This window comes from Caretta caretta, chromosome 26 (assembly GCF_965140235.1).
Source record: "Caretta caretta isolate rCarCar2 chromosome 26, rCarCar1.hap1, whole genome shotgun sequence".
Taxonomy (NCBI): domain Eukaryota; kingdom Metazoa; phylum Chordata; order Testudines; family Cheloniidae; genus Caretta; species Caretta caretta.
Window position 1 is genome coordinate 2114350 of NC_134231.1, and position 19963 is coordinate 2134312.

A 19963-nucleotide genomic window follows, 5' to 3' on the forward strand; every position below is an offset into this window, starting at 1 on the left:
CTTCTGGTGCAGTGAAATGAGCAGTTCTTGCCTCCCCCTTGAGCTGCTTCTCAGAGCCTTATGTGCTCTTCCTCTGGAGGGACATTAGAGCTCGGAGACTTATTTTTCATGGAGGTAAATGTGTGATGCAAACTGATTCTCATCCCCTTCACTGGGAACTGTGTGGGCACTGTGCACAGAGATTCCTGTGAGAGGACTTCATGGTATAGTGTTAAAATCAGATTGGCCGTGAGAGTTACAGTAGTTGCCACTCTGTGCCTCTCTCCCAGTGCTCATGCTAGAACAATCCAGCAGCATCAGGTGTTCAACCTTATCAACCTGTATAGATTACACCTGAACCACTCTCCGTGGCTACTGTCCAACCTATGCAAATGCTCTAGGAAAAATAGTAGGTATGGTTGAGGCTGGTGACATTAAAGGTACAAATTACTTAAGCAAATGCAATTCCTTTTAAAAAAATAAACATTTTCTTTACAGCTCAGAGCTTGGGCAGCACTACTGGGACCACCCTGTACCATAAGCTATGAACCATACACAAACTGAACAGGGACTGCATCAATTATAAACCATGCTTAACCAGTGGGAAACAGTTCTTCCAGTTTTGGAGACTTTCAGTGAGTTCTACAGCCTAATCGGTTGGCAGCCTGTGACGTTCCTGTAACTGGAAACAATTCTACAAAGAGGAAGTAGCCTTTTTTCCTCCAGTAGCGTCTAACCGTTGCTTTCCTTGGGCATAACACAGCTCCTGCTTTGCAGAGTGCTAAGGGCCATTTTCCTCCTGTTTTGTAGATGCTCAGTTATTCTGTGGCACTCCAGGCCTTCGTGCACTGAGGAGGAAGAAAATGTAAGAAAGGATGAGGCAAATTCTGGCATTTGATACATTTCTTTACTTGTGTTACTAATCCACCTGGATGGTGAACAGTGAGAATTCAAAAAATCATGTGGTTGTCACACCCGCTGGGGGTTATTTTATTGCAATTCTGTCATCTTGGCCAAAGAAAAATCCATGAAGTAGGTTTTGTTTGCATGTTCTGTAGTCCTGCTGGGCTTAGGTCTCAAATACTGCAGGGAAATGTTTTCAAATAAATAGCTGTTTTGTTTGGAATACATTGTGGAAACATTTCTGTGGATTTATGCTTCATCTACGTGGATTATACTGGTATAACTCCCCACCTTATTCTGGTAGAAGAGTGGTTTTTCTGTATAGATTAAACCTCTTCCCAAGCAAGGTGAAAAGAGGCACTCTTATTTCAAAATTAGAAGTGTCCAGACTGGTACAACTATATTGGTTTAGATTCATACCTGATGTTATACCCAAAACACTTTCTCAAATGCACAAGGCTTTAGATTATGTAATATCTTTTTAAGTTGCAAGTGTCCTTTCCAGTTCCATGGGAACAAATTAACAGTGTGCTTAAATTAAATTTGGTTCTTATTGAATTCACTTTACATGTAATTTGTTTGTCAGATATCACCTATAAGGAGGCTCTAGAATTCAGGTGCACTTTGGGAATAAAAATAGCTCTGTAACTGTGGCTAACACCATCCTTCTGAGGTCCAAAGAGTTGCTATTACAATTTGACCCAGAAGCCAGGATTTAACACCTCGAGTCCTGTGAAAAATGCCATGGGCTCTTTAATAGGCAGGTTTTGAAATGAGCTCTTATGAGCATATCAAACCCCTTTCTGCCAAATCTTGTGTGTGAGATTCCTGGGGTCGTGGGCAATGAAGGTGGAGAAGCCCAAGTAAATCCTCTATCCCAGGCACCTATGCCTCACACTGCTGCCTCTGTTTCTTCATGGCACTCTATATATTTCACCAGTACGAAACCTTCCTATTTAGCATTAATTCTCTTCCCTTCCCCGTCAGTCCTGTTTACATCCTCTTGGGCCAGCAATCCTGGCTCTGTGGGCCTGGTTTGGCTTTTGTGGTGCCAGAGGACAAGCGAAGACCATAAAGCTGCCTGTGGAGGTGAACAGCATGTCCCTGGTAGTGTGTGCAGCCTTTTCCATGCTGCCTAAAATCCCCTACTTACGATGAGCCAGTTTGAGAAGCGTAGGCAGCACCAGCTGGGTTAGGCTGAGAGCTAGGGAACGTGGCAAAGCCGCTAGGCCTGTCTGTGTGTCCAGCTGCCTTCATTAAAACAAACAGAAACTTCCCCATAGTAGTATAAGAACATAAGAATGGCCATACTAGTTCAGACCAACGGTCCATCCAGCCCAGCATCCTGTCTGCCGACAGTGGCCAATGCCAGGTGCCCCATTAGGGAGTGAACCTAATGATCAAATGATCTCTCTCCTGCCATCCGTCTCCACCCTCTGACAAACAGAGGCTAGGGACACCATTCCTTACCCATTCTGGCTAATAGCCATTAATGGACTTAACCTCTATTAATTACAGGGGAGTGCTGTCCATTCTCTTGCTGTGAGGGCAAGCCACACTCTGGCCTTGTTGGTACAAATGGGAGTGCCCGGCATTGCACAGCACCCAGCCTAAAGAACCCTTTCAAAATGGTCTGCCTTAGACGTGAGGAACTGATCTGGCAAGGCTGGGTGAGAAGATTGTGGGCCCACCCAAGTAAGTTGTCAGGTGACATGGTATGGTGTGCACAGCCAGTCCCTAGCCACACTCCAGTGCTGTGTCCAGTACAGCTGGGACCTCACCTCACCCGCCATACTGGGATAGCCAGTCCTGGCTGGAATGGGGTCATCCTTCCTGTATGCAAACCACAGATAAAGGTAGCAGAGGGGAAAAGCCATTCCCAGCCTGGGGTGGTTAGCAAGCTGTGTGTGGGGGAGAGATTGCTGTCTTATCCCCATCATAAATCACAGCACGAGGGATTCAAAAGTGCAAATAAGGGGAGGTGGTGGTTGAACTACGTTACCCAGGATGCATTTGTGATTCCAGGCTTTATTTTTCTTGGGGGGGAATGGGGGAGTTACATAAATCCTAGTGCGTTGACCATCTGGTCCCGCCCTATGGAACGTCAGCTGCACTAAGCCCCGCCCCCATGGAACGTTTTGTAGCCAGTCAGTTTCAGATTGCTATAGTCTGTTCTATTCCATGCTATTTCCTGCTGCTGCTGGGGGATAGAGGATACCAGTCTTCTCCTTCCCCTTCGTGGGGCGCTGGATTTACACTGGGGGTGGGGGGGATCCTGAGCCCCTAACCTGCTCTGGACTCAAGGGACTGAACCCAGCATCCTCCCCTGGGTATGGTGCGTGGGGGTGGGAGGTGTTTTTCCCCCCAGCGTTGATGACCCCAGTGCCCCCAAAATCCGTGCAAGGGGCTGTTCTCACGAGCCGGAGATCTAGTTCCTGGGGTGCGGGGGGTGGAGGGGGGGGCTGGGGAGGAGGTGGAGGGGAAGGAGCCGCGGGGAGTCCTGTATCCTGGATTGCAGTCGTTCTAGGAAGGATCCTTTCCTCCTTTTGGGTTTGTGCTGCTGACTCTTTACCACCAAAGACTCCAGATCCTGGCCTCTGCGACTCCGAGTGACTCTTCTAGAAGAAGACGGGAGGGTTTTGATTTTGTTTGGGGTGATTGCTACATTCAGATTTTGGGGGTTTAGCCACCTCGTAGACTGTTCTCGAGGACACAGCTACTCCTTCCTTTTTCCATCTCTTTCCTCTTCTTCCTCCGGCAACATATCCAAATCTGGATCACTATGGAGCTGGAGAATATTGTGGCCAACACAGTCCTGCTGAAAGCCAGAGAAGGTAAGAGAATAACTTGGGTCATTTTGGGTGTATGATCTGAGTGTCTCTGAACATGCCTTGACACCGTGACTAACAGAAGGAAATTGGGAACAGGGAGTGAAGCATCTGCTGCTTTGTTGCAGCTCTCTTGATTTTACTGAGTGAAAGCAAACTGCCCGCGGGGGTGAGAACAGGATATTTTGTAACCTGAAATGCAGCTGTAGGAAACAGACCTGGAAACTGGGGTTTAGTGGGTTTCCTCAGTAGTTCCACAAGATGCTTTATAATACCAATATTTAGCATTTATAGCTTCATTTACAAAACATCCCCTGGTGTTTTCACCTACTATATACAGAGCAAACGTTTGAAAACCAGGCTTTTGGTTTTTGTGTAAAGTTTTCTCTGCAGTGACTATGGCCTGGGGATGGAAATTTTGCATCTCCCCTCCACCTCTGAACTGCAATGTGATTTTCTTGTGTGAGCTAAGAATTGGACTCTGGCTCTGTCTTTGAACAGGAAGCATGAAATGCATGTTTGCTGCTCTGTCTGATGCAAAACTCTGACAAGCAGATAAGGAAAAACATAGAAAGCATGTTGTGACTTTTGTTTACCACAGAAAGCTAATGCTGTGTTGCAAGACAATCCCAAGACTGTGTGTTATACCTGACCTGTCATTGATATTCTACAGATGGTCTGTTTCATGAGATTTGATCTAATTTATTATGCTAGGGAAAAGTGGTCATGCTGCTGACCTGGTGTAGTGTGGTATATTTTGTGTGACTGTGCTGTAGACATCACAGCAGAAATTCTGGTTGTGGTACATTTTAACCAGGCGTGGTGTAGTGGGAGATAGCTTCTCTTTATTTTCACCCATTGCACCACAAAAACGGTTTGACCTTCCTTATCTTTAAACCCTTAATGTAAAGTGGCTGCTGATTGTTCGAGTGTGGTAAATATGCGGGAAATGCAGAGGGATACTGTTGGAGGTGAAATTTTCAAAGGCATCAAAGTCCCATTTCCAGAAGGGAAACAGGGAGTTAGCAGCCAGTTCTCTTGCCTTTCATTGAGACTTTGGCCGGTTCTACACCGCTTTGCTGGTGTAGCTACCTAGGCTATACTGGCAAAGCGCTGCTAGTGAGGACACGGTTTATACCAAGGTTGTTTTGCGCTTTGCCAGCATAGCTTATTCCAGACTTCTTGAGCGAAATATCCTGTTCTAGCAAAAGCGCAGTTTTGCTGATGTAACTACATCTGTGCTGAAAAATGCTCCTAGTTCAGGTATGCCAGTCACAAATTGCACTGCATCACACCCCTAACCAGGGTAGCTATGCCAGCAACCGTCTGTCCTGCAGACCTGGCCTCAGGCTCCTAAGTGCCTACATCACTTTTAAAAATGGGACTTATGTTCCTAAATCACTTGAAAATTTTACTCTATGTTCCTAAGCTTTCATAACTGAAAAGCAAACAGGAGCTTAGAGTGACTTGAAATAATGAAAAGGAGGACTAGTGGCACCTTAGAGACGAACCAATTTATTTGAGCATAAGCTTTTGTGAGCTACAGCCCACTTCATCGGATGCACGCACTCCTTTTCTTTTTGAGAATACAGACTAACACAGCTGCTACTCTGACACCTGTGAAATAATGACAGGTTTCAGAGGAACAGCCGTGTTAGTCTGTATTCGCAAAAAGAAAAGGAGTACTTGTGGCACCTTAGAGACTAACCAATTTATTTGAGCATGAGCTTTCGTGAGCTACAGCTGATGAAGTGAGCTGTAGCTCACGAAAGCTCATGCTCAAATAAATTGGTTAGTCTCTAAGGTGCCACAAGTACTCCTTTTCTTTCTGTGAAATAATGAAATCCCTTAAAGTGACTGGGGGAAATATCTTGCTTTTAGGATGATCCCACAGCAAGCTAGTATTTATTGGAAGGCACATTCTTCTGAAGGGAACCCTCTCTTATCAGTGAACGCAGTGTGGGAGAACAGTGGGAGAACTGCTTGCCACACACTCCTATATTTGTATTCACCAGCTGGCTTGCTTGCTAATTGTGCCTCAGCCTGGAGCTTGGGAGAACCATCTCTACAGAAGAGAGTTCAGACTCTGTGGCTCATTTAGCCCTTTGCCTTCCAGCCAAGACCCGCATTCATAGGCGTGTGTGCTTTGTGAGCTGCCTAGCTACTCGTATGGGCACCTGTCTACTGAACTAAGCTCCTCGGCTCTTTTCACTTAAGCCATCGGATGTCCGATGAAAGCTCCTTTTGGCCCATGCTAACTCAAGTCAAAGTTGAGCTGGTGTGAGTTGGCTTCACCAGAGCACTGTAGCTCAGACTCTCTGCTTATTTCTTTCCTCCGAGGAAGCTCATTGTTAGGCAGGTGAACACCAGGCAGGAATGTGTAGCTTGTAAATTACTAGTATCAGAAACACAGACCGTTTTAATGGGAGGCAGAGCAACTATAAAAGCTCAGACAGAAATAGTGTGTTAATTTCAGCCCAAGATGACAACAAGCTGTTCTCTGATGGAGGCAGGAAAGTAACTCAACTGCCGGTCCTGCTATTCAAGTGCAGTGAGGCGATTTCCTTTCAGGCTTGATAACGGTTACTTTCCCTGATTTTTCATCCTGGGTGGGGTGGGTGCGGGGTCCCCTCGTGCATTCTGACCTTGGACATCTCCAGAGTCTACTTTTTCCAATTCCCAGTCTTCCAAGGCTGGAAACCTGAGCTACTGGAATCCTTCAGGAATGATTTGCACGAATGAGCTGCTGCTGCTGCACATCAAAGCAGCGAACAGTTCGTGCCACTAAGGAGCAGCACCAGTGTACAGTAGAAAGAACAGGAGGACTTGTGGCACCTTAGAGACGAATCAGTTTATTTGAACATAAGCTTTCGTGAGCTACAGCTCACTTCATCGGATGCATTCAGGACATTACTGTAGCTAGCTCATGGCAAAAGTGTCTCAATTGCCAAGCAGATCTGGGCCATTGTAATGTTCAAATCCCCTGCACACCCTAGGTCATGATCTATTCCAATGGGCTTATTGTGGATAAAAGTATCTGGACTGGGTCTTTCAAAGATGCTTAGGGGATTCAGATGCCAAGATCCCATTTAATTGAAACAGGCGCTGGGAGTCCAAATGCAGCTTTGAAAGTCTTCAGAGGTGGATCTGAGCTCAAGTCTGGCTTCCGAGGCATGAAAAGGGTCACAGGAGGGATTTATTTTTCTCAGGCTTGTGACTCCTGTATATTTGAGGTTGGGGTGAGCCTAGGGGTAAATAACTGGTCCTACAGCTTCGGGCTAGTGTAAGCGTGGCAGAGATGGTTTAGGTCTCTGACTTTGCCTCTCCCTTCTGCATGCCAGCCAGCATGACACCTGGAAATACTTGATCCAAATGTCATTGCAGAAATATCCCTGCTGCCATAAAATGCACTGGAGTTTAACCCTGTACTGACATACGTGCCTGTGTTTCTGGAATCCTGAGTCTCCTTTAAGTGCTGGGACTTGGTCAATATCCCATGGAAAAGGCCTGGAAGTGTGTTTAGCAAGGTGTTGGGTGCTCTCTTTGCAGGGCTTTTTTCCATTGTGTATTTGCTGTGGGCTCGGATGGAGTCCTGGCTCCAGGCTGAGCTGCTGGTTCCAGGACTATAAAGCAGCAGCTAGTGTCTTCACAGCAAACACATTAAAATGGCAACTGTGCGAAAACCCCTCTGCCTCAGTGGCAATTGACTGCCCCAAGGGCAGCATTGGGGGAGCCTTGTCTCAGGGCCAGAAAAACACTTCTGTATGCGCTGCGGGGGGACTGAAGCATGGGTGCGAGGCAGAGTCAAGGTCCTGCCTGCGTGCAGCCATTAGAGATCATGCGGAGGTGTTAACCCTGGAGCCCTGGCCAATTAGACAAGGATATTCTGCCTCCCTATATGTCCCCACTCCTGCTCTTCCAGCCGGCGGTAGGAGTCTGGTCTGGAGCTGCTGTGCTGGGCACTAGGAGAGAAAACAGCTGCTGCCTTCTGCCCCAGTGTTGGTCAAAGGGATTCTGCTCTGTGGACACACGATGCCTGATCCTGTTTCTGTTTAAACTTCTTGCTGTGGTGGGATGACTAGGCCCGTTACCTGTAAAAGCCAGGTTAGTCCCTTGGGCTCCTTCTGGGGAGCTGGCTACGTGTTGGTCGCTGTGAGTGGCCTGTCAAAGAGGGCATCACTGGGGGTGAATCCGCAGTGACCTGACTGCCCCTGCCAATTCTGGCATGCAGGGCCTTTGATCTAGCTCGTGCACTCCTCCCCATGGGGACCATGGCACTTGAAGGTGTGTGGCCAGGCCAGAGTCTGTGGGCAAGGCCTCATCCTGGCCCAGGGCAGATAGAGCTGTGTGTGTGTCAAGCTGGTTGGAGTGCAGCTGGAACGGACGTCTCGGTCTGCCAAATGGTTACTGATCAACAGTGACCTGTGCTAAAGGAGAGGCTGCAAACTCCGGAGGGTTTAGGGATCTGGGAGTGCTTTCCTGGTGCCATCGGTGTTCCCGGTGGAGTCTTTAGAGGCCGTGTGGTTCAGGAGCCAGAATTTCCTGACTCCCCTCCCCAAAGCCAGTGCCCTCAGCCACCTTCAGTGAATCCGGTTGGGCGGGATCCTCATATGCTAGGGCCCCTTTACACCACTCTCACAGGCTGCTGGGACTTCACTGCACTTTCAGGGCCCTTTGCGCTGTCAGCGGTATTCCCAACCTCAAGCGTTCACAAACCATGAGCCCGGCCCTTCTTAAAATCCTGAGATTGCACCGGGCATCTGTCCATATTCCAACCACTGCTGTAGCTTCCCTGGTGCGCGCCCCTGCTGGGAGCTAGGGTCAACGGTGCCAGTAATTGCAGGATAGCAGCGCTTTGCCTGTCTGCACTAGCGGCTGACATCTGGGCGAATCCCAGTGTGGGCAAGGTCTGTGTCTTTGCGCCTTCAACTGGCCCCTAAATGGGGGATGGCTTAGAAGACTGTGTGACATGAGGAAGTATGGAGCGTGAGTGACGTAATAGACTATGAATCTATGTACTTGCCGTGAGCTTGAGTTGCAAATTGATGCTCATAGGGGTGTACCTGCAGCATTTAAACAGTGGGAACATCTGGCCCAGGGTCACTAGATGGGCCAGTTCAGGTGTGAAGCAGTGCAGCGTGGGATAGCAGTGGGAGGACTCAATGACGCGGTGTGGGCAAATAGGCATGAGGATGCATCCACGCAAACCTTCCACCAGTAGGACACCTACTGAAACAGCAAAGCTGCTTCTAAAGAGGTTTAACAATTATGGTATGAGGCACAAGATAAACCACAAACAAGACAATTTGTGGGTGGGCTCAGGGCAGCTTCTGCTGGAAAAAGCTAAGTTACACCATGTACCTCCCATGTAGACATGGGCTGAAGTCCCCCCCCTAGTGTTAGTCACAGCCAGGTTCACGCATGCTTAAGTACGCTGGCTTTAGCTTGACTAGAGTGTTAGAAGCTGTTAATTAGATACGCAAAAGCCATTGTTACAAAACAACAGTTCACAGGTGATTTCTCTGGCATAACTCAAACTTTCACATGTGGGGGGGACGGGGACAACTTTGTCCGCAGTTTGCTGAATCCACATGGGCAGTCCTGGGAACCTGTGTGCAGAGAGGGCCTGTTGGCTAACTCCCTCCCCCAAAATCTTCCTGCTTTACAGCTAGCTTCTCTCTCTCCCCTGCAGCTTAATGGACATTAATGCTGGGGGTGAATAGCTGAAGTGGTGACAGGTAGGTCAGGTGACAAGGAAGTTGCTAATTTTACACTTTGTAAAATGAACAAAAATAGGCAAACCTGGTAAGCAGTTGCTGAGTTAATGATTTCTCTCTGGCCGTGTGTGTGTGTGTGTGTGTGTGTATGTGTGTGTTCTAAAGTGAAAGGTAATTTCCCTGATGTGTGTGGTTTGTAGGGGGTTGGGAAATGAATTAAGGTCCCACTGCCCCCAACAGATTGTGGTGCATAACAGAAGGGTGAGAGATTTGTAGAGAGCTGGTGCTGAAGGGGAAACGTGGTCATTTTAGGCCCTTTTTAAAGATGTTACAAACTAGGGATTTAAAAATGGGCTTTGTGTCTTTTTTTAGCTGCTTTATGGTGGAGAAGGAAGGCTGGAAGATGGGTCTGGTTTTTTGCTTTGCGTGCGTGGTTTTTTTTTTTTTTTTTTCACATTAGAAATTCAGGTCCCATCTAGATGGGAAGACTGTGGTGGTGAGACTTAGTGAAAGGAGACCATTGCAAGAGCCAAGCATGGAAATTGAGCAATGGGGAGAGGAAAGGATTTGTTGGCTTGCTTCAGACATATTTTAGTACATATTTAACTTCAATGACTTATCAACATGTTGGAGAAAGGAACTCTTTGCTAAGATTTAACACTGCTGGCCTTCAGTTAGTGTGAGAGCTCATAACATAAGTCCTCTGAAACCCACAACAAATCCCTCCAGTGAGCCAAGCAGTATGGCCTAATAAATAGAGCCCTGAACTGTGACTCAAGAGACTTGGGTGCCTCTGCCACTGGCCTGCTGGGTAACCCATGTCACTTCACTCTCTCTTTCCCCATCTGTAAAATGGGGATAATGAAACTGATCTCCTTTTGTAAACTCCTTTGAGATCTACTGACTAAATGTGCTGTCAGAGCTAGGTGGTGGTGTTTTCTTTCTCTCTCCTGATATTTTAAAGGTTAAAAACCAAACAGGAAAAGAAAAACACCTTAAAGCCAGGTTTCAGAGTAGCAGCCGTGTTAGTCTGTATTCGCAAAAAGAAAAGGAGGACTTGTGGCACCTTAGAGACTAACAAATTTATTTGAGCATAAGCTTTTGTGAGCTACAGCTCCAATGAAGTGAGCTGTAGTTCACGAAAGCTTATGCTCAAATAAATTTGTTAGTCTCTAAGGTGCCACAAGTACTCCTTTACTTTAAAGCCAATCACTCTTTCAGACTTCCTTTCTCCCACGTAAAGAGGGGGAAAAAGGTACAAGCCCAATTTAAAAGAGGGGGGGGAAAATCCTTACCAGACTCTTGTCAGAGTGATGCTATCTGGGCTGAAAGGTGGCCATGGACTAGCAGCGTGGTTTGCTGGCAACTGGGGCAGGGAAGAGGGTAATAATTGCTGCAGACAGCTTCTTAGTAGGGACCTACACCTCGTTTAAGTGAGCAAAGAGCATTTCAGGGAACAGACTTGTATTTAACAAAGAGGGTATTACTCTGCTTGATTCAAAGGGAGCTATTGTAACTAACAGTGATGCTCTTTCTGGGTCTAAGAAAGTGGTTGAAGAAGCAACTGCAAGCCTGTGTGAAGCCAAGCGAAGCCAATATTTGTGAGAGTGTTTTAGAGTGACTGGGGCTGTGTATTTTACCTAGATGGTCACTCAGTGTCACACTGGGATCAGGCTTGGAGCCTAGTTTTGGTAGCCCCATGAATAACTAGGTGATTCTTTTTTTCTTTCTGTCTGACATCCTGGAGATGAAGGGAATAACACCTGCTCACCACAGGCAAATGTTACAAGGATAAGGGCCAGATTCTGATCACTGCTGCCCAGGAGGAACTTCACCGACTTCTGTGAAGTTACTCTGGATTTACAACAGTGTGACAGATCTGGATCTGCCTGGCTCCAGGCCTCTGCCCATCCTGTAATTATGTGGGATTGGAACTACCAGGAAAAGTTAACATACAATCTCCATACACTAGAACTCCTCTGAGACTGTTCATTGGTGGAGTTTTGAGAGCCAGGCTGCATGCAAAGCAGAAATTAAGGGAGTCTTAGGATGGGAAGAGGAGCTCTGATTGGACATCAGATACTAGGATGATCTTGGATCAAAAAGAAAAGGAGTACTTGTGGCACCTTAGAGACTAACCAATTTATTTGAGCATGAGCTTTCGTGAGCTACAGCTCACTTCATCGGATGCATACCGTGGAAACTGCAGCAGACTTTATATACACACAGAGATCATAAAACAATACCTCCTCCCACCCCACTGTCCTGCTGGTAATAGCTTATCTAAAGTGATCATCAAGTTGGGCCATTTCCAGCACAAATCCAGGTTTTCTCACCCTCCACCCCCCCACACAAATTCACTCTCCTGCTGGTGATAGCCCATCCAAAGTGACAACTCTCCACACAATGTGCATAAAGTCTGCTGCAGTTTCCACGGTATGCATCCGATGAAGTGAGCTGTAGCACACGAAAGCTCATGCTCAAATAAATTGGTTAGTCTCTAAGGTGCCACAAGTACTCCTTTTCTTTTTATCCTGCTGGTAATAGCTCATCCAAAGTGACCACTCTCCCTACAATGTGCATGATAATCAAGGTGGGCCATTTCCAGCACAAATCCAGGTTTTCTCACCCCCCCCCACCCCCATACACACACAAACTCACTCTCCTGCTGGTAATAGCTCATCCAAACTGACCACTCTCCAAGTTTAAATCCAAGTTAAACCAGAACATCTGGTGGGGGGGGGTAGGAAAAAACAAGGGGAAATAGGCTACCTTGCATAATGACTTAGCCACTCCCAGTCTCTATTTAAGCCTAAATTAATAGTATCCAATTTGCAAATGAATTCCAATTCAGCAGTTTCTCGCTGGAGTCTGGATTTGAAGTTTTTTTGTTTTAAGATAGCGACCTTCATGTCTGTGATTGCGTGACCAGAGAGATTGAAGTGTTCTCCGACTGGTTTATGAATGTTATAATTCTTGACATCTGATTTGTGTCCATTTATTCTTTTACGTAGAGACTGTCCAGTTTGACCAATGTAAATGGCAGAGGGGCATTGCTGGCACATGATGGCATATATCACATTGGTGGATGTGCAGGTGAACGAGCCTCTGATAGTGTGGCTGATGTTATTAGGCCCTGTGATGGTGTCCCCTGAATAGATATGTGGGCACAGTTGGCAACGGGCTTTGTTGCAAGGATAAGTTCCTGGGTTAGTGGTTCTGTTGTGTGGTATGTGGTTGTTGGTGAGTATTTGCTTCAGGTTGCGGGGCTGTCTGTAGGCAAGGACTGGCCTGTCTCCCAAGATTTGTGAGAGTGTTGGGTCATCCTTTAGGATAGGTTGTAGATCCTTAATAATGCGTTAGAGGGGTTTTAGTTGGGGGCTGAAGGTGACGGCTAGTGGCGTTCTGTTATTTTCTTTGTTAGGCCTGTCCTGTAGTAGGTAACTTCTGGGAACTCTTCTGGCTCTATCAATCTGTTTCTTTACTTCCGCAGGTGGGTATTGTAGTTGTAAGAAAGATCTTGGATCAGTTACCAGCTCAGTCCCATACAGTTTTGTGGCATTCTCAATCATCTCCAAATTATTGTTTTCTTCTAACACTTTGTGCTATGGCAGTGCCAGGTGACCCCAGTGGAGACCAGGGTCCCATTGCGCCAGGTGCTGATGCAAACCCAGAGTAAGAGTCCCTGCCCTGAAGAGCTTAGGGTGGGAGAGAAGACAGAGGCCCAGAGAGGGGAAGTGTCTCACCCAAGCAGCTCAGTGGCAGAGCTGGAGCGAGAATCCAGCTCCCCTGTGTCCCAGTCCATGCCTGGCCCACTGCACAAGAGGCCTGCTGGGCTCATATGGGCCTAGTCGGGAGTCACGGCTGGCATCCAGGCAGTTAGAAGGGGTGAGGTTTCCAAGTGGATGTGCACTTTGGCTGTTTGAAAAGCTCCAGGTGAGTAGCGCTTCTCAACTGGAATCAGCTGCTGTGCATCTGCCGACCTAAATTCCAACTGCAGTTGGACTCCCTGTGGAATTCCTGGGTTTGGTATTTTTTTCCAGGGGGCCATGTTCTCTAGAGATGTTGGAGCCAGGACTCCTGGGTTCTATTCCTGGCTCTGCCCCTGACTCACTTGGGTCGGTCATTTAACTTCCCTACTGTGGGGATAATGATCCTTCCTTACCCAGCTTTGGAAGGGGCTTATAGATCCCTGCATGGCATGAGGGGTCGTTACTGCTAGTTGTCGGTGTTGGTAAGCAGAAGCTGCATTTCGCTCCACGGGTGGCTCCATTTCAGCAGTGGGTGGGCGGTCACTGGGGAGAGCACAAGTTCGTGGAGGGTTTTGTGTGAGATGAAAAGGTTTCGTGGAGGGTTTCCTGTGACATGAAAAGCCCCATTTCAACATGTGCACTACTTTGCTCTGTGGCTTTTACACCTCATCTGAAAATAAGGGCTGTTCAGTTGCATTTGGTGCCTAAGTCCCTTGGACTCCTGTTGGAAATCAGTCTAAAACAGCTGGCATTACTGGGGCGGGGGGGGTCTGTCTCTGAAAAGCTTCCTGGCGTGTGGTCCTGTGAAAAGCCTGAGAGCAGACGTCGGAGTGACAGCTCCCTGCATGCAGTTCTGTGACAGCGCAGGGTAGCACAGGTGGGGGCCGGGGGTTTATCTCTGAACAGGTTTATTGGTGTAACAGACACCCAAATGCTTATGTCTTGCCATTTGGTATGTGGGCTTCTTTCCTAGGAGAACAGTTTTATTTTACATTCAACAGCTTTTCTGATTTCACAGGTCTGATTGGCAGGGGATCGGATGGGTTTCTGGTTTGGGGGAGTTTCTGAGACCCTTCAAATGAAGTAATTTCTTTTTAATACATGAAATCTAGGGCCAGCTGCTGGAAGCCAACGGCGCTTCTCTGCTCTATGCCAGCCATGGGTCTGCCCCAGCTCCTTCGGGTCCTGTGGCTGCCAGCTTTGAGTGTGTTCGAGTAGGACTGCCTAGCAGCTGCCATTGAATAAGGGGTTATCAGATGTTGCTTGCACAGTCCCCACATGTTCCAATTAGAGAGCGAACATAGACTCCGTGCGCCGCAGTCAAGAGTGTGCCACCTCCCTGCTCCCATCTGCTCTGTGGGTACACTCAGTCCTATCCGCGGCTGCATCCACGCAAACACGGTCTGGCCACCTTAGCCCTGCAGAAGTCACTCATGCTTTGGGAGTGGGCAGTGAATTGGATTCTCTTCTGTGTCATGAGTCACCGACTTGTCAGCTCATTTCCAACGGCAGGCGCTTGATCCCTGGTGCAGTAAGAAGCAGAAGGAGTGCTGCTTTAATATTCCCATCCGAGGGCGGGGTCTGACTTGTGTGTTGAGCTGGTCTGGCGTGGGCTTGCCAGGAAAGAGCAAATGGGGGCTGCATGGGTTTGGTTGGTTTGTTGGTTCATTTTCAGTGAGTCGTGCCCTTTCGAACTGTGTGATCGCTGCTGTACTGCTTTCAGAAGAGCCCACTGCCCTGGGATTACCCGAAAGGAAAACGTCATCGTTAGGGAGCAGTAAATTTTCTGGCTGTTTTGCTGCCATTTGCTACAACAAACCGCAGCCCCGCTGCCTCCTCTGACCAGCCCCTCTCCCCTCAGCTGGCTTTAGTGGACATCCATCCATGAGAATTTTCCTTGGAGAACGTTCCCTTCATGTTTTGTAGCTTGGTCCTTGGCTTGGTCGTACTGGAGCCGTTGAAAGAAAGAAAGGATCCCTTCTCCTCTTGTAGGACGATCTGGTCTAAAGATGCACCGGGGTCTGTGGCACATAACAGATCACTCCTAGTTGGGATGCGCTAAGATTTCAAAGGCTTTGCGAGGTGTCTGCCCTTTTTTTTCTCCTACAGAGCCTGGATCCATCGTTACATGGTCCCGTGCTGCGTGTCAGATAGCTGGGGAGAGTGCTACCATGTTAATGCACTTCCCTTCTTTATGGTCCTTCTGGGTTTAGCTTAGAGTGCTGGCCTGACCTGAGCTACGAAAGAAAAGCTGCCGGTTTGAAGCCATTAGCACTTGGCTTGGTTATGGGTTTTTTGTGGGAGGGCGACTGATTGCAGAAAGCCAAGTCCGGCGGCTGCAAAGAATGGGGGCGACGCTGACACAAGACGCTCTGCTAGCATGTAGCCATGCTGCCGTTTGGGAAGGAATTATTTCTACCTTTTAGGAGAAGGGGAGAGTCCTCCTGTGCTGGGCATTCTCAGGCCAGCCGGGTGCTGGAATGGCCCTCGACATTGGAGTGACTGACTCAGTGGCTGTGGTGTTATTTACATTACAGTATTGCATACAAGCTCCATCCCTGGCCGGCCCCCATGGTGCCAGGTGCTGCAGTCCCAGGCTTCCTGCTCCCTTTCTCTGTCTCTCTGCCGCACACACAAGAGAGGGGCAGAATGAAATGCCTTACTGCAGCCAAGCAGAGCTTCTGCTCTGACTCAAGTCGCCGGCTGGCTCCTGGCTGGTGTCTCGGATGAGAGTGATGCTGAAGCAGCCCTACTTCCATGTGACCTCAGAGCTTTCCGAGTCCCTCCCTGCGTAGCCAGCAGCCTGAGTGAGGGCAGACACATGCTTAATATGAGAAGGCGTTTGCTGGGGGCCTGCATCAGAGGAAATGTTGCCACACTTCCTGAGCCATTGGGCACTGCCTAGAGCAAGAGGAGCCCAGTTCCGGGTTTTGATTGGATGCTGGCACCTGGTTTGAGACCTTTAAACAAACTGCGTAGGTCGCAGGTCACTCAGTGCACGCTCCCTCTTTGTGCTGAATTCTGTGGGTTGCATGACACAAGAAATGGGGGACCAGTTCTGGTTTCTGTTGCCGTTCACTGCTAGGCAGCTGGCTCAGAACTGGGCCAGGTGGGCAGAGGCTAAAAGCTGCTGGTGTCTCTGCCATGTGTGTGGTGTGAAATGCATGCCACGGGTCCTTGCCTGCTGCTCAGGGGACAGGTGTCCATGATACAAAAAATTCACAGCTGGCCTCTTGTTGGCTGACTCAGCAAAGAGACCAGGACTTGATTGGAAGGAAGAGTGAGGAACCCTGTTCTCTCTCCCTGCCACGCAGGTGGAGGGTGGCCCGTAGGGGTGGGGTTGAGACATGTTCACCAGCGTAGGGAAAGCTCACTCTGCCACTAGCTGCTGCGTCAGCCCCGCAGATTCTAGTCTGTTACACACGCGCGCGCACACTGCTATCTGCCAAAGGCAGGTCAAAGAAATGAGCCTGCTACTTGGTGCTGAAGGGGGGAGGTTTGGGATACTCGTTAGTTCTTGAGGGCGTTAGTTCCACAGTCTCAGGCCTGCCCTGGAGCAAGTTGTCTCCTGCCCAGGCGAGCGTCAGTGCTGCTGTGCCAGAGGAGTGGAGTCGGCGACCACAGTCCTCGCCTTGCAGCTAAACAAGGACTTCAACCTCCCAGCTCTTTCTCCAGCCCTGAATTCAGATCAGCCCTGAGAGCCGATTAATGTGCCCCTGTCTCCCCTTTGTCCCAACCCCTGCTTTCTCGCCAAGGATGTTCCCTGTTCCCATGGATTCTGTACTGGGCAGTGCTCTAGCCAGGCCTGTCTCCTACGGTCAGCCTTTCAGAGGGCTTCAGGCCAAGTTAGGGGGAAGAGGGGGACATTCAAGGCCTCTCATGCTGCAGGTCAGGGCATAGGAAGCCCCAAACAGAGTGGTAAGAACAGGCTGCTCTCCTCTGAGTGCTGCACTGAAGTTAACACAGCCTCATGAGCGTAGGGTGAATTGTTTCCATTGTACAGATGGGGAGCCTCGCTCAGCTTGGGTCGGTATAGGGAGCCCCCCAAATCCATATTGATTTCAACTGGAGCTAAGGGTTTCCCCATCTGGAAACCTGCCCACTTGCTGCGGAGCCTCGATATGGGGTTAGGTGTCGAGCTACATCTGTCTGAAACGTGAGGGCCCCAAGTGATTTGCCCATGCTCACTCACCACGCCAGTCAGGGACAGAGCTAGACTGGAACCCAGGAGTCCTGACGCCCAGTCCTGTGTTCTAACGGTCAGAGTTTAAGGCCAGAAGGGACCCCAAGATCCTGAGGTCTGACCTTCTGGACATTGCAGGCCGCCAGCCCCCTGTGCTAAACCCAACAGCCAGAATGACTCCGAAGTATTACCGCCCCCAGGAGACGGGACGACAACGTGCCAGTTACTGACGGCAGAGGGGGAAGTTCCCTGCGAGGGGGAAGGGTGTGACGAAGTGGGACTGTTCTTAATGTTTCCTCTGAATAGTGTGGGGGTGCCTCAGTTTCCCCTAGGCAGTTCTTAAGTATCTAGGGGGTGGAGTAAGGGTGTATGATCATTGCAGAGCCCTAGAGGGCAGGTGTGTGCAGGAGTCTGGACACAGAGAATGGCCGACACCCTGTTTCCTGGCAACTGATGGCCTGGGCCCTTCCCCCCCTGCAAGGTGAGAGCTGAAGGGTTGGAGAACAAAGGAATCAGGTGACCTCCTGGCCCGGGAAAGGAACAAAGCCCAGAGGAGGAGGGGCTGGAGGGGGTTTTCAGTTTGGGGCTGGCTGGGACATGGAGTGAAGTGCAGACGTGGTTGTCTGGCTCACTGCCCCCCAAAATGGACCCAGCTGAGGGGTCCCATTCTCTGCACCTGCAAGCTCTGTTTTAGACCATGTTCCTGTCGTCTAATAAACCTTCTGTTTTACTGGCTGGCTGAGAGTCACGTCTGACTGCGAAGTTGGGGGGCAGGACCCTCTGGCTTCCCCAGGAGCCCCGCCTGAGCGGACTCGCTGTGGGAAGCGCACGGAGGGGCAGAGGATGCTGAATGCTCCGAGGTCAGACCCAGGAAGGTGGAAGCTGAGTGAGCTGCGTGTCCTGAAGACAGGCTGCTCACAGAAATGCGACTACCCCAGAGTCCTGACTGACTTCATGGGGAGCAGTTCCAGAGCATCGCCCAGGGACTCCGTGACAACTGGTGGCAGCGGTGGGATGTTCTGCACCCCGTGGATGGCGCTTCCTGCAGTAAGTGACTGGGGAGCAGTAACACGAAGGGGGATTGCCGAGGACCAGGCCTGCTGAAGGCTCAGAAAGGAGCGGTTTCGGGGGGCGGTTAACCCCTGGGAGTGTGTGACCAGCGAGAAGGACTGTGCAGTAATGGGGTCCCCCTGGGGACTGCAGTGAGCAGTCTCAGGGGCGGAGGAGTCTGCAGCTCGACCCTGGCAAAGAGGTGGTGACCTCGAGAAGGGCTGGCACACTAGGGGTTCTCCCTGGAAACCGTGGGGAGCTGAGAACACACAGGCCTGTGAGTCCACAACAACTTGGGAGGAGCGGAGTGATGGCCTGTCACCGTCTCCTGAAGAAGGACATTGTAACCCTGTGCAAAAAGAGAGGGTTGAGCGTTGGAAAGTTCACCAAAGCAGAGTTAATCGTGCAGCTGGAGGAGGATGACCGCTCTAAGGAACAGACTCCTGACCCCAACTGGGGCTATAGCAGGATCTGGGAGCAGCTGGAGCGGGAGCCAGGCATCGCCAAGACTCCTGTCCCCGACCAGACGGGGGTCTTCACGATCGGGTTCCCCATCTAGGGATCGGAGACGGACGGGATTGGAGCTGAGTCTGAGAGAGCAAGAGGACCGTGGGAGACAGCGAAAGCCCGAGAAAGAGCTGCAGAAGCAGCAGCAGCATGAACTGGCGGTGGTGGGGCGGAGAGGCCTAGGGGACCTCCCCGGGGTGAGTGGGGATAGACCCCGGGGGGCCAGTTCCACAGGGAACCTCGAGACTAAATTGCTGCCCCTGGTTAAGGAGGGGGGGGTGTGGATGCCCACCTCACTGCCTTTGAGCAGGCTGGCGATTTGAACCAAGGGGACCCTGCGGAAAAGCCCCGGTGTCTAGCTCCCTTGCTGGGTCCCAAGGCCATAGACTCCGTCAGCCAGATGGTTGGGGATGTGGACAGGCTCCCACTCCTGACCCCAACGTATATGTCTGTGTGGAGTTTCCTGGGGCCAGGCCCCTCGGACCTCCAGTGGGAGCAGAAGGTGATGGTCAATGGGGAGACATTCTTGGGGTGGCCAAAGGGCATGGGCTGCATAAACCTTCCCACATGCGGCCTGCGAGTGCTATCGACCACCCCTGACCTAAGGGAGGGTGTGAAACTGGAAGGGCCTGGTGTAACTCCTACCAAGGAATGGGAGAGATGCTGGGGCATCCATGGGAACGTTGGTGGCTTCGAACTTCCCCAGGTCACCGGCTAAAGTGACCCCGCTCAGTTCGATCTCGAAGGGGGGAGAGATGTGACGAAGTGGGACTGTTCTTAATGTTTCCTCTGAATAGTGTGGGGGTGCCTCAGTTTCCCCTAGGCAGTTCTTAAGTATCTAGGGGGTGGAGTAAGGGTGTATGATCATTGCAGAGCCCTAGAGGGCAGGTGTGTGCAGGAGTCTGGACACAGAGAATGGCCGACACCCTGTTTCCTGGCAACTGATGGCCTGGGCCCTTCCCCCCCTGCAAGGTGAGAGCTGAAGGGTTGGAGAACAAAGGAATCAGGTGACCTCCTGGCCCGGGAAAGGAACAAAGCCCAGAG

General features: G+C 49.9%; 1 protein-coding gene across 1 annotated transcript in view; it reads left to right on the top strand.

Moving 5' to 3' along the window:
* Positions 1 to 3366: 3366 nt before the first annotated feature.
* LOC125626408 (G protein-coupled receptor kinase 5) overlaps positions 3367 to 19963 on the top strand; it is a 73327-nt gene continuing 56730 nt past the window's right edge. Inside the window, exon 1 of the mRNA XM_048829334.2 lies at positions 3367 to 3716. Coding sequence (XP_048685291.1) covers positions 3665 to 3716 — 52 coding nt within the window. The 5' untranslated portion in view covers positions 3367 to 3664. The remainder of the gene's footprint in view (positions 3717 to 19963) is intronic.